Source organism: Macrobrachium nipponense, chromosome 17 (genome assembly GCF_015104395.2).
Source record: "Macrobrachium nipponense isolate FS-2020 chromosome 17, ASM1510439v2, whole genome shotgun sequence".
Classification (NCBI taxonomy): domain Eukaryota; kingdom Metazoa; phylum Arthropoda; class Malacostraca; order Decapoda; family Palaemonidae; genus Macrobrachium; species Macrobrachium nipponense.
In genome coordinates, this window is record NC_087210.1 from 78183415 (window position 1) to 78198624 (window position 15210).

The 15210-nt window shown below is 33.8% G+C and overlaps 1 protein-coding gene across 1 annotated transcript; it reads left to right on the plus strand.

The window, feature by feature from the left end:
• The first annotated feature begins 6144 nt into the window (after positions 1-6144).
• LOC135195962 (uncharacterized) lies at positions 6145-10032 on the plus strand. Its single transcript, XM_064222464.1, has 5 exons — positions 6145-6192; positions 7296-7662; positions 7876-7997; positions 8414-8585; positions 8675-10032. The coding sequence occupies exons 1-5, from the start codon at positions 6145-6147 to the stop codon at positions 10030-10032; spliced, it is 2067 nt and encodes a 688-aa protein (XP_064078534.1).
• The last annotated feature ends 5178 nt before the right edge of the window (positions 10033-15210 follow it).

The following is a 15210-nucleotide window of genomic DNA, read 5'->3' on the forward strand; positions in this document are numbered from 1 at the left end:
ATCGAGACAGGAGTCGAGTGAGTAAGCTTGATTTAGATTCACTTGTATCCAAAACACAACGGAGACCTCGAGATCTCTAATCTCGAGGTGATGAAAAGTTACCAAAATAATCTCTCTCTTGGAACGGACAAAGTTAATCTCTCTCTTTTTTCATTCTATGTTGTATTAACTGTTTAAATTATGTAATGCGAAATCTGAACATACATTTTAAGATATCCTATAACTCTAAGCTAGCTAAGGAATCTGAAAAATGTTGCAAAACTCTATATATAACATTTCATTCATTCAAGAGAGGAAATATGCATTACTAAAATCCAGCTATTAATATATATATATATATATATATATTTATATATATATATATATATATATATATATATATATATATATATATATACATATATATATATATATATATATATATATATATATATATATATATATATAATCATGCTTGCTTGAGTGAAACGATCATTGACTTGAGCCACAGAATTGGCAGATTTCTTGCTTTGGCTCACCTCTTGTTTCTCTTTTCTCCAAGAGATAAGTTGAGCGCGCGATGTCTCCTCGGATGGACTTAATACCTTCATTTCAGACATACCGGCGAGGTCGGCCATCAAACTGCAGTTCAGCTGTGCTTCCTGTATGTTTCCCGCTCCTGATGCAATGATGACCTGGAAACACAGGTGTAACACCCATGATGTCATCACTGGCCTAGCCTCCGCCACCTCTTTCCCGGATCTGGACTACATATTGTGTGGGTCCTACCATGGAATCCAGCTGAGGCTTAATGCAGGATACACAATGCGACTAGATGCAAGAAGCTGCGACGTGGTGGGCAATGTAAGTATTTTTTTTTTCACACAAATTTAGTTCCTCATTGTATGAGTGATTTTTGCACTCGGCTGCCAATCTGGTGGTTCGACGTTCGAATCCTCCCCCGGCCAACGCGGAATCAGGGAAATTTATTTCTGGTGACAGAAATTCATTTCTCGATATAGTGTGGTTCAGATCTTACAATAAGCTGTAGGTCCCGTTGCTAGGTGACCAATTGGTTCCTAGCCACGTAAAAAAAAAATATCTAACCCCTCGGGTCAGCCCTAGGAGAGCTGTTAATCAGCTCAGTGGTCTGGTAAAACTAAGATATACTTAACTTTTCACACAAATTCAACACTGTCAATGAATCACAGCTGTAAACTCGAGTTATTTGTCAGAGGTTCGTAGAAAATGTATATGTCTTTGGTCATGGAAATGACGAACGAGTTCGGCCAGACTCATCTAAATCCGGCAACTCGTCCTTGTTTTGTTTTTTTTTCAGTGACCTCCTGAATGTTGTTTTATTTCCTTTCGTTCATGATTCCCTTTTCACAGATCTATCTCACAGACGGCATCTGGGCTGACAACCAATACTATAATCCTCCAGGCTATTTGAATTATCCGTGTCGTCCGATCACCTCTGGACGACAGGTAAGAGTATACATACATACATACATACACACACACACACACACACACACACACATATATATATATATATATATATATTATATATATATATATATATATATATATCATGATTAAGGTTACCAATAAAAACGCCATGCTGGTTGATCTCATGTCCACCTTTATCTGATTGGAATCCGTTAAGATAGCAATATTTCATAGCTATAGCTATATATATATATATATATATATTATATATGTATTATATATATATATATATATATATTATATATATCATATTATTATATATATCCCTGTTTTTCATGCCTTCAAATATGTTGAAAGGCTAGGCTTACTTAGTCATTAACACTGGTACTTTCATAGAACTACTCACTATAGAAAAAAGTAATTAAAAAAAGTTGTATTGATAACTTCCACATACGCATATTCACGAAGAAATTATATATATATATATATATATATATATTATATATATTTTATATATATATATATATATATATAAGAAAGCAGAGTAAGGACCAGATAAAGCAACCCAAAAATTATAAAAAAATCTTTGAACGGACCTTAAAGAGAATTTCTAATCTACATCTGCGCAGTCTTCCTTTGCCGTAATTCGTATACGAGAATCATGTATAGATTTAATGAGATTCGTGGTAACAGGCAATAACTTTTCCTTTGTCCCGCGCAGGTGGATTTGAACCGCTGTCTGAACGCGACACAATCCTACGGCTTAGCCAAAGGCATCGCTGGTCCCGTGTGGATGCTATTGTGTCCTCCGCATATGGTGGTGCAGAGGCTCTACGCTAGCGCGGCCATCCCTGCCTACGTCAAGTGCTGCCTCTTGTACTGAAATCCTCCTGTAGGATTGAAGGGATTTTGATACATCTGACGTCGACCGCCGAATCATTGCGCTGCTTATTTTACGTTTCAGCTTTTCATTTATTATTAAGCTGCAAATGCTATTTAATATCCAATTCACTCTACCTCGGAATGTATTTTCATATATGTTAACCAAAGGGAATTTGATAGTTAATAAGAAGTTCGTCGTCTCATGGGCTCGAACCAAGGAACACCAGAATTCACAACGTACAACTGGCCATTTCCTGATGCCCATGTGGGTTAAGGTGTCAACTGTACATTGTGAGTTCTTGTGTTCGATGGTTCGAGCCCATGACGCAACGAACTTTTTATCTATTAAAAAAGTCCTCTTCGGTTAATACATATGAAAATATATTAATTCCAAGTTACAGAGAATTGGATATTTAATGGCATTTGTAGCTTAATGCTTGTATATGAATCATGTTGATGTGGCAAAGTTCATTCATTCATTCAAATATATGTATGTGTGTGTGTATATATATATATATATATATTTATATATATATCTATATATATATTAGTATATATATATATATTATATAATATTATAATATATCTATATTTATATATAGATATTGAAGTCAACTGTCTTTCTCAATGGACAATTAATGGATTAATGAGCAGAAAACAGTGCTACTGATACAGTTGGAGGAATGTTCCAGAAGTCAGCTACTTCGTCACTACAGTTGGGCAGTTTATTCTTAATCTTCTTAACCGCTGATTGGAGAAGGCTGTATTAGTCATATCAGAATCCCAGGCTTCTTTTGAGAGGTTCGTTGTATTTCTTTGTAAATCAGTGCTGATTCTACCATCTGGCTTTTGAACCGACAATTGCTGCTATAAATTATACATTGTGACTTATTCCATACGCGAACTGGATATTAAACAACATTTGCAGCTTAATGTTTGTATATATATCTATATATATATATATATATATATATATATATATATGTGTGTGTGTGTGTGTGTGTGTGTGTGTGTGTGTCATTTATGTATGTAGTATGTATACACACATGCACAAAAATTATATATATATATATATATATATATATATATATATATATAATATATATAGTATATATATATATATATAGTATATATATATATATAGTAGTCGATATTTATATGTATATACACATATGCATATAAATATGTATATATAAAGTAAAGTGTTAGCTCTTCATATCAGTCCTTTTGAAGATGTCTAAAGGCAAAACCATTCAAGGTTTATGCATTGTACTTTCGTCCTTAGTGCTATGTACTTAGAAATTATATGACATATATATATGTATATATATGAATGGCATTGTCGCTTCTAGAAAGTCGGATCTTTAATAAAAAGAGTATGGCCAGCAGAAACTTCAGCATTTTTCGTTGAAACTTTATTTTTATCCAACGCCTACGTTTCGGGATACAAATCCCATCTTCACGGCTAAAAACAGGGAAAAAATTAAAATAAGTACATTAAATCAAACTAAAATGGGCACAGTAATAAATTATGCATTTTTAAAAGAATTATATAGATTAATTAAAGATACATCAGTGAAATTCGAATTTTATATAAAAGTAAGACGGTAACTAATTGAATAAGAGATCAACAGTAAAAAGCAAAGCTACTAAGTACAATGACACTTTCAAAATAAATAAACAGACAAAACACTTAAAAACTCAAACCACACGTGAACAACTAAGAAAATTACATTATTACTAAAGACAGGAGAAAAATATTGAATCCTAACAGGCAAAAAATTTCTGTATATGATTACAAAAGGAGAAAAAAATTGAACATTAAAAAACATATATATATAAAGGCGGACAACAAAGCAAAAAATAGCGAAACGAGAACTCACCGGTACAGAAGTATAGATAAGACTGAATAAGTATTATTTATTTTTGACAAAAGGGGAGAGGCAAATACATAGTCGAGAAGGTAGAAAGGGCGAATGGTATATATATGTATGTATATATATAAAATGCTCTATTAACACATCTTTTTTCATTCGCTTTGGTCTCGTACCCAAGCTTTTTTTTATGCCATTACGTAGAACTAGACGATTTGCGCTCCTACGAATCTCTATATATCACATATTTCTTTGGAAATGCAAGGATCTAGTACTATGTTGACAACACGTGTACTTGGCCGGAGAATGAAGCTGTCTTTTCGTTCTGTGGTAGATAAGATGAACTGAAGGCCACAGCAAAGAAGTATAGAATTCCATCATTTACAAAGCCATATTCTTAAGAGCATTATGTGTGAGTGGCCTCGTATATATTCTGGATGAAATGTGTGTATTCAGGAGTAAAGGCGAGATATCGATATATGCTGTTACAACGTGAGAGTACTCTTTTTGTGAGCTGACTAAAAGGCCTTTATGATGGTAAAATATATATCTCTTCCCCCTGTATGTTAATTTCGAAGGAATTCCTCGTGGCAGTGAAGTTCGAGCTGTAGCCATGGCAGGACGTACTTCGCTGAGTAGTGCACCGGACGGGTATTTTGAAGATAAAACTTCAGTTCAATCAACATGTGAAGCAGAAATACATAAAGAAGATTTAAATATGTCAACAACGTCAGAGGATGTATATGAGGAGTACGTTAACAAAAAAAAAAAAAAAAAGATAAAGAAGACACGCCAGATGGAAGGCAAAAAATTAAAGCAATTTGAAGGGGCTGTGCCGAAAGCTACAAATGCAGTGAGAACTCAAAGTGACAGGATAGTACTTCCATTTCCTACTGATGCAGGTTTGAATTACCCGGAGAAGATATTATGGACGGTTAAACTAGCTAAAGCTCACAAGGAAATGGAGGCGCTTTTCAAGAATGGGAAAAATAACCCTTATGTAACTGTTAAGGATCAGAAGGCAGCGGACTATTTGTCAACGACTGGTTTTGATGGTGTTGTTATGATTAAGCCAGTTTTTGAAAAGATGACAAAAGTTATACTGTTTGGATATCCTACTCTGCTACTATGAGTCTTCAGTTCCCCACGTTGGCCGAGTTGGACTTCGTGCTCGGCTGCTAATCTGGTGGGTCCGGGAAATTCGATTATCTCGGGGCTCGGCCAAAACCCGCGGAGGAACCAGAGAAATTTATTTTCTGGTGATAGAAATTCCTTTCTCGATATAATGTGGTTCGGATCCCACAATAAGCTGTAGGTCCCGTTGCTAGGTAATCAATTGATTCCTAGTCACGTAAAAATATCTAATCCTTCGGGCCAGCCCTAGGAGAGCTGTTAATCAGCTCAGTGTCTGGTAAAACTATGATATACTTACTATGAGATTCAGGGTCTCTGTAACACGGTTTTTTGGACTTTGCTCCTTGTCAAAGCATCGGATGTAGCTGATAGTTGACATATGTATATTTTACAACCACACACAAATTTTACCAGCATTATCAATAACCTAAACCCGATAGTTTTAATTTTTATAGAGTAAAAATGATCTAGCCGACGCCATGGCCAATGATTACGAGCCAAGAGCCGAAAAACATTCATTACGTAAGCAAGGTAACCACCTTTTGACGAAATGTTGCCCCGCCCATCCACCAGACAGAAACTCCATCGGCTCTGAAACCCAAAGACTTTATGAATGGCGGAACGATACATAGATGTGGGTAGGGTATCAGTGCTAGCGTAGTAATACTACTGTAGCAGTAGTGCCGCAACACTATAGCAGTAATATATATATGAATTAAACGTTTAGGCCAACTGCTGGGATCCTTGAGGATCATTTAGCACTTCTTACAACTACTCGAGAAATTAGTTCTTATAGCCAGAGGTTAAATTTTCTAATCCAACAATGCCCATGGTAGCTTTCAGTGTTATCCTGAATTATAACAAGGTGAAAGTGGGTGGAGCCTCATGAAGTCATCATTCTGACGATAATAATTATTATTGGTGAAGGTTTAAAGCCAATATACGGTAATGGCTATTTTTTTCAGTAATTAGGTAGATAGCCAATAAATAAAAATTGCTTGACATTGGATATAGCAGTTATCAAATCAAGCTTGTCTACTTTGTTTTTGAAAATTACCAACTATTCCCTACATCTTGTCAATCTGGTTGTGACCTATAAAGTAGACTGTAATTTCTTAGGAAACCTATTTTGGGAGTTAGACTAATAATCGAAGTGTTTTTGTATTTATTAACATATTTTGTTGGTTTGTTCATTATGACGATTATCAGTGGAGAAGTTCCAGAGTTCATAAAGGTGTACTGCTTTGCTTGTATTTAAATATGTATGTCATTGTTGCCAGAAGTTTAGCCTTCATTACGTATAGCCAATCATCCATCGAGAAAGAGGGAAGAAATTCTGTCATAAGTTACGTAACGAGTGCGTTCGAAACCTTTTCTCTGAGTAAGTTGGCCCGTCTTCAAAAAAAGTCACTTTTACATTATAAGTACCAAATTTTTTCAACCTACGTAGTGCAGAATACAGTCAAAATTTATGTGTAGATATGATATATACTCTGAATAAGCGTTATATTTATGAAATGCATAGATAAAAAGTTATTGCGAAAAAACCGTGTTACAGAGGTCCTGAATCTCATAGTAGATCCAGAGGTTGTGATGGATACTGGTGTTTTCCGTTGGATTCGCCGAAGGACAGTAATGGTAAAAGGAAAGAAGGAAGAAAAAAATCAGCTGGTTGGATTATTCATTGGAACAGAGCCGCCCGAGAGATTTTTCTTACCAGGACTTGGATATAGAAGATTAGAAGTGTACAAAGAAGCTCCGATAATTTATTATAAGTGCAGTTTGTGGGGACATAAAGCTTATCAGTGTTTAAATGACAATCGCTGCAGATTTTGCAGTAATAAACATGATACTAGGGAGTGTGTACAGAAATTTAAAGAAAATATTACTGTTGAAAGAAAATGCTGTAATTGCGGTGGAAGTCATAATGCAAGTGCCTAGGAGTGTCCTAAACGACCATTTTTCTCTTTCAAGAGAAATGAAGACAAAGAAGCTACAAAACCACGAGAGGTGTCGTTGAATATTCCTTGGGAGAAGGAAGAGGAAACTGGGAAAATAATGACAGGTTTAGCTGATTGCAAGAAAGAGCTGGAATCTGTCATAAAAGCTGTAGGAGAGTTAAGTGATAAGGTTAATAATTTGATGATAGAAGTTAAGAGAGATAATAGTCTGGCTAATAATTTGATGATAGAAGGAAAGAGAGATAATAGTCATGTGTCCCTAGATTCAAAAAACGGCAAAAATGGCGGTGAAGTCAATTGTAATGAAATAAAGACTAGTACAACGAAGGAAATTATAGTAGCTTTGAATATGTTGACTACCTATAGAAAGAAACCAAATGGTAACTTAATGAAGTCTTTGTTACGATATGCGGAAGGCCTAAGCATAAATTAGATAATGAATCCAGAAAGTAATATCATAAAATTAATTTCAAGGAATATTAATAGTGTAAATTGTAGAATAAATGATTTGCATTCTTATGTTTGGGTTAATGAAATTGATATTATTAATTGACAAGAAGTTCGTGAATATAATAATGCGGAATTATTAAAAGGTTATAAAAAATTAGAATTGCTTGCTGATGCTACAAAAAACACTAGAGGTTTGATAACTTTTGTTAAGAATAATATACCAGCAGAATTAATTGTTGCTGAAAGAATAAATGATATAGAATATGTAGTAGTTAAAATTAATATTAAAATTTTGTTATTTTTTTATAATTAACGTGTATATTCATGTTATATTCATGTTAATGGACTCCAAACTGAGGATTTATATGACAAAATATTAAGTGATAGAGATAAAATTATTATAATGGGTGATCTAAATGCAAGACATGAATTTTTTGGTAGTATTAATGGGACAAATAATAATAATGGTAAGACTTTGAAATATTTGACGGAAACAAATGATAAATTTGAATTATTAGGTAATAAAGATCCCACTCATATTAGGGGTGGGAGATTAGATTATGCACTTATATATGATATGGGGGAAGTTGTTGGTGAGTACACTGTAATTAATGAGTTACTTAGTGATCATTTTGCTATAGGTGTAATTTAAAATTAAGTAAAATTGAAACTGCTTTTCAGAGAAATAGGTATAGATTTAAAAATGAAACTCACAAGAAAAAATTTATGAAGTATATTGAAAATTGGTATGAAGTATATAGATTATTGGAGGTAAATGATGAAAATGAATTCTATGAAGATTTTCTAAGAACTATAGATGAATTTTTTAATATTGTAAAACAAAAAGCAAAGGGTAAGTCACATATACCTGATTATTGTAAAGATAAATTGGTTATTGAATGGAAAAGTGTCATAATCTATGGTTAAAAAATCCAACTTCAGAAATCAAAGAAACTTTGGAAAATGTTGCAACTTTATATACAGAAATTAGAAAGGAGGTAAGAGGAAAGTATTGGAATGAACACTTAAGTAATTTATTCAAATTAAAAAATTTGTCTATGATTTGGGATAATGTTAATAAAATTAGAGGAATTAAAAAGAAAGCCTTTGTACACCCAAATCCAATAGATGAAGTGAGAAGGTTAAAAGAAAAGTGGGAATATATTGCAAGCTTTGATAGTCTGCCGCTGGGTATGAGGAATTACTTAAAAAATAGAGAACATTTTTGGAAAGATCTTTTTGAAAGTCAAGGAAATGTAGAGGATGATACTTGTATTCCCATAAATAGGGATGAAATCTTATATGCATTAAATACAGGAAAATCTACAGCACCAGGTGAAGACGGAGTTCCATATGATATTTTGAATTGCCTTGTGATGTTAAAAAATAGCCCTCTTGTTGACTTGTTTAATTTGTCATATACCAATAGGAGATTACCAAGGGCTTGGAAAACTGCTATTATTATTCCTATTAGAAAGAGTAATGGGGGTTTTAGACCAGTTTCACTAACCTCTTGCTTTTGCAAAATGATGGAAAGGGTAATACGAAACAGGTTAGATTATAAAATTAGAGGTTTATTCTCTGAAAATTTAAATGGTTTTATTAAAGGTAAATCGACTGCTGACTGTATTATAAAGGTATTAGGTAACAATAAATCTAACTATAGGTTGTTTGTAGATTTACAGAATGCTTTTGATAAAGCAAATAAAAACATTATATTGGAAGAATTAGTTAATAAAGGAATATCAGGAAATTTGTTAAAGTGGATAAAAGACTATTTGTCTGACAGAAAAGGTAAAGTGATTTTCCAGGGGGTTGAATCTGATGTTTTTGATATAAGCTTAGGTACTCCTCAAGGGGGTGTGTTAAGTCCTATACTATTTAATGTCCTAATGGACAGAATTGCAATTGGAAATGATGTACAAACTATTATTTATGCTGATGATATTGTTATTCAGTGTCATAACTTTTCTACTATGCAAAATATAGGTAATCAGATTCAAGAGTTATGTATTAATTTTGGTTTAATAATTAATATTAATAAAAGTAAATATCAGTCAAGAATAGAATGTAAAACAGATTTAGTTATGAATAATCTTAAACTGCAAAAGGTTCAATCTTATAAATATTTAGGTTTTAATATTGGATTTAAATATAATTATGAACATATAGCCTATGTAAAAAATTTGTGTATTAGTAGACTTAAACCTTTAAGAATATTGGCAAATTGTGGAAAGGGAATTGGTTGGTATCCCATTGTTAAGAATGATATATTTGACAACCATACGGTCAATTATTGATTATTCTGCTCCACTTCTGGCGTTGTTTCCTAACAATAAGATAAGGCAATTGGAACTCATTCAAATTGAGGCATTAAGGGTTGTCCAAAAACAACTCGTATTGAAGTAATGAGAATGGAAACAAATATGCCCAGTGTGTGTGATGGAATAAAAGAAATAACAATGATGTGTGTAATGAGAATGATTAGGAGAGCTGAAAAGTACTTTCACAATATATATTATGGATTTGATAAAGCAAAAATAAATGTATATACCAAAAAGTTACTTCAAAATCTGAAGGAGTACATTTTGACTCAGTTATGTGACTTATTTGAAGAAAAAATATCTATATGGACTTGGAGTTTAAAATGTCTAAATATAGATATAGAAAATCTGGATTATAAAAAGAGAGAGTATAATACTATTGAATTAAAATATTATTTTTTAGAAAAAATTAATAAATGTAAAACGATTAATTCTGTTCATATGTATTGTGATGGATCGGTTAGTGAACATGGAGCTATATGTGGATTTATAAAATTGTGTTTATGATGAAAATGGAAAATGTGAGTTAAAAAAGAGTTTTGAAATAGAAGGAACAAATTGTAGCACTGTTTCTGAATTATATGCAATATATGAAGGATTAAAAGCAGTTTCTGATATTAGGAAAGATATTTTTATTTTTGTAGACAGCCAAAGTGCATTAAAATCATTGAAGGCTAAAGAACCCCTTTATAAATCTGTTGCAAATTAATGTAGAAATTTGGTTTATAATATTCATTTAAATAATAATAAAGTTGAATTTATATGGATACCTTCCCATGTAAATATATATTATAATGATATTGCAGATAAGTTAGCTAAACAGGGGGCAGAAAAATATGGAAGTGATATTTTTGAATTAATAAGTCTTAATAATATTAAAAGTCATATAAGATCAGTTAGAAATCAAAATGAGCTATTAACTATTAAGCTATTACTGGAAAAGGGAAGTAGTTGTTTATATCATTATTTGAAAACTTCTGAAGGAACAAATGTAACTTATGGAAAACGATCTACTTTGTTTGAAAGTTGGGTTATGAGACTTAGATTGGGATATAAGTATTATTGGGAATTTAATAAAGACAAAAATCTACCTTGTAAATTTTGTAAACAAGACAAAAGTCATAAGTTGCATCATTACATTATGGAATGCAAAGAATTTGATGGAATCAGAAATTATTCCATTGCAGATCTGTATGAACAAATATGTTTTATAATTAATAATAATAAAATACTGATTTTATTAAAAAATGTAAGGGAAACCATATTGTATTTTAAAATAGAATAACTGTGTTATTGGGAAAGGGAAGATATAGGAACACTATACTTCCCTTTTGATGTAAATTCTCAATAAAATTTTTAATTTTGAATTCCTCGTGGGCTTAAAAGCATTTCCCTCCACGTCTTATCAAGTGCTACAGTTGAAAAACAATCATACGAGATACCTGAAGGAAAGCGCTAAAAGGCTCGTTTTTTTTTTCCTTATGATACGTTGGCACGACGTGTGAGGGAATCCATGTTTCTGAAAACCAAGTTTTGTTAAGACCACGAATTTTAACCAAAGAATATAGAAACCATCCACGCCCACACGCATATATATGTCCTTGTGCGCGTGTGTGTGTGTGTGTGTATGTTGGAACACCTCCAAGCACCACAGTGCACGAAATTCCAACGTATTGTTATGGTTTCAGGGATCACGAGTCATCGTTTTTCTCAAATATCTTTCAAACTAATTATTTGATCGAAATGGTACTTTCACAGTGTACAAGACACCTCCCCCTAATTTTTGGTAATATAGGTCATTGTCAAATGGTGTTAGTTAATGCCTTTACTCTTAACTTTTAAAGGCAAAGTCGCATGAGTCAGCAGGACTCATTTATAGATTCGAACGTCTGCTTATCCCACATCCCTTCCCTCTCCCTCCCTCCCTTTTTCTCACTCTTTCTTTATCGCTGTTTTTCTCATTTCTCCCTCCACCCCAATACCTCTATGGCAATTTACAATATGGAATAGATAATTTGAGAGTTCATAATGAAGAGGATAGAGGGGTTTGACATAATGATTATAATGAGGGTTCATTTTTCCAAATGTGTTCTGTTTATAGTATCCTTGGCGTGTCAGTTAACACCGTAATGCTGAGGGGTTGTCTGTCGGTTGCATCACTCCTACTATTAAGTATTCACTGCGTGATGAAGACGGCTTTTTCATCTCTGTCATGGCCGCCATGTTACTTTGTCAGCGCCGTTGCAGAAATGCATTTGCAATACGACTCCAAACCATATATAAAATGGAGAAATCTAACAATATATTAAGGATCAATCTCAGTAGGTAAGTGAGACGGTCCAGAGCCTTCGAGGATGAATACGGTCCACGGATAACATCCACAAACCTGTAGATCCCGTAATTATCAATATCGACCGTCATAGCGGGGATGATTCGTTTCTCGATAGTGACGAAGACTGAATAAAGTTCCTGTAATATTCTCAATTGTTTTCATCTCTTTTCAACCTATGATAATACTTAATGCACGAGAGAGAGAGAGAGAGAGAGAGAGAGAGAGATAGACGACCAATTTCTTAATTCCTTTACCACTCTAAATAGTAGTGGTAATTATGTATTGGGTTGTCGGTTCAAGTGTGTGATTTAATTTTGGTTAACTGATTGTCACGGGGTAAACATCGCCGTTTTCTTTAAGATGCACTTGTGAACTAAGGTAGGCAGAATTCCTCAATAGTTAATGAGTATATATAGCACTGCAAAAGACCAATTGTGTTGCGCTGATGGCTAAAAATATAGGTGTTAATATAGCCTATAAATGAAAAAAAATATCATTTTCATTTTTACATAATCATTCAAAAGCATTCAAATTCATAAGCAACAAGTAAAGTCAGATTACGTAAGTGATGAAATCTATTGATAAATATACGTAAAATACCAGCATTTTTGGTCTGTTCCCGTCAAGGAATAAAAATCGAGCGACTCTTCCATTATGACAGTTTACAATGCTGCAAAATAGATACAAACCTGTGAAAGACATAGGAAAATTGGCGAAAACTGGATACCTTCTTTATACCAAAAAAAGAAAAAAAACTCTGTATGCCAAATGCCTGAAAATAGGGTAATAGTTAACATTTACATTAATGATAAGCAATATAATTCAAGAGGCATGAAACTCAACTCATTCACTAAACTCAGTGCGGTACAAGAATTACATAATTATTACTGGCGTTAGATTCGTAGAAGCGAAATTATAGTGTGATATGAATAGAGCAACGCACTTATACAATGATATTATGATAGTAGTTTCCCCTCAATCATTCCCATTTTCTATTTTTTTTTTTCTTTACAGCAATTCACCTGCTGAGCATTGGGGCGTTAGATTAGTAGAAACGAAATTGTAGTGTGATATGAATAGAGAAACACAAATATACGTGATATTCTGATACGTAGTAGTTTCCCCTCAATCATACCCATTTTCTATTATTTTTTCTTTTTACAGCAATTCACCTGCTGAGCATTGGGGCGTCAGATTAGTAAAACGAAATTGTGTTGTGGTATGAATAGAGAAACAAAAATATACAATGATATTATGATAGTAGTTTCCCCTCAGTCATACCCATTTTCTAGTTTTTTTTTTTTTTTTTTTTTTTTTTTTTTGTACAGCAATTCACCTGCTGAGCGTTAAGTAGACAAAGCTCCACCGGGGGATTTAAGGGAGACTTTGGTGAACAAGGTGACGGCCATACGCTCTTTTACCTTCTCCCATTTATATCCATTACGAAAATACAATAACAGTAATGAAATGAACACAGGTTCTACAAAAACCAACATATTTATTACATTCAAGTTTACTTAGTATAATAGGCAGGGGGAGGAGACGGGAAGGCCAGGAACGTGGGATGATAGAGGGGTGAGGAGGGAGAGGGTTAGGGAGGGAGGTAGGGAGGAACGGGATGTGAGTAAACTACGTTCGAAAGCATGGGTTGGCAATGCTTGGCAACACCTTGTAAGTCAAGAGGAAACGCCGTATCCAACACCATTTGGCAATTCTCCATATTACCAAAAAATTAGGTGGAGCTGTCTTGTACACCGTGTTAAAATACCATTTCGATCAAATAATTAGTTTGAAAGATATTTGAGAAAAACGATGACTCGCAGTCCGCGAAATGCATAGTAGTAATTCTTGTATTACAGAACGATCTCAGTATCATTTATTTCAATTATATCAAGAGGTTTACAAAACTCACAGTTACAAATCTCAGGCCCTTATTTGGGCACTGAATTTTAGGGGCATAAATGAAGTCTTGGATGGCCCCCTCCATTTTCCGATATTGAAAATTTCTCTCTCTCTCTCTCTCTCTCTCTCTCTCTCTCTCTCTCTCTCTCTCGGGAAAGGAAACAAGGTTTTTGTGGACCTGTAAATAAACATTATATGATTATGATAACGTTCTATTCACCATGAATGATTTATGACCGACGGCTTGGTCAGCATTTAAAGAACTCACGAAAAATAGCCGTGGTTGCCACCTCTTGTCAAACTTGGGTTATTTATTCCCTTTTCTGTTCTTTATTCTTCTTCCTAGAGCACCGCATAATTATCGTATCCACCATTACCTTTCAAACACTGGGACGCTCAATAAATGCAGGTGCAAATATACCCTGTGGCTTTTGAATGTTTGCTGATCTGATAAACGATCATTCTTCATACATCGTCATGTTGGAAATAAAACTGTTAATGTGTGTGTGTGTGTGTGTGTGTGTGTGTGTGTGTGTGTGTGTGTGTGTGTGAGTGTGTGTGTGTGGGGAGGGAAGCCATCTTCATGATTGTAGTCAGAATATTTCTACCTCTGGAGGTTCAGGTATTTTAATAAAAGTTAAAATTACTTTAGTTGGTGGTCATAATACGATTGCACGCTGTGATTGTTTAAATCGAATTTGAATATAGACTAAATGCCCTTCATACAATTTAATGTACATTCACTCATAATTATGAACTCATGGATGTCCAGGTGTTTGAGAGAGATTTCCATTACACCCCTTTCTGGATGACAGGTGTCTGGGAGTGCGAAACTGCCCAAGTGTTCAAATACCCAACTCTGCTGTAGAAAGTTTCGGTGTGTGCCCGCCTTGCGTCACTATACAGACCCGTTGTCCAGA

What these genes read in the sequence shown, in the direction of transcription:
- LOC135195962 (XM_064222464.1), top strand. Translation starts at nt 6,145, where the DNA reads ATGCCCATGGTAGCTTTCAGTGTTATCCTGAATTATAACAAGGTGAAA. An exon ending in TGAATTATAACAAGGTGAAA is followed by an intron (nt 6,193 to 7,295) that starts GTGGGTGGAGCC and finishes TTCTCTTTCAAG; the next exon opens with AGAAATGAAGACAAAGAAGC. An exon ending in CTATAGAAAGAAACCAAATG is followed by an intron (nt 7,663 to 7,875) that starts GTAACTTAATGA and finishes AATTATTAAAAG; the next exon opens with GTTATAAAAAATTAGAATTG.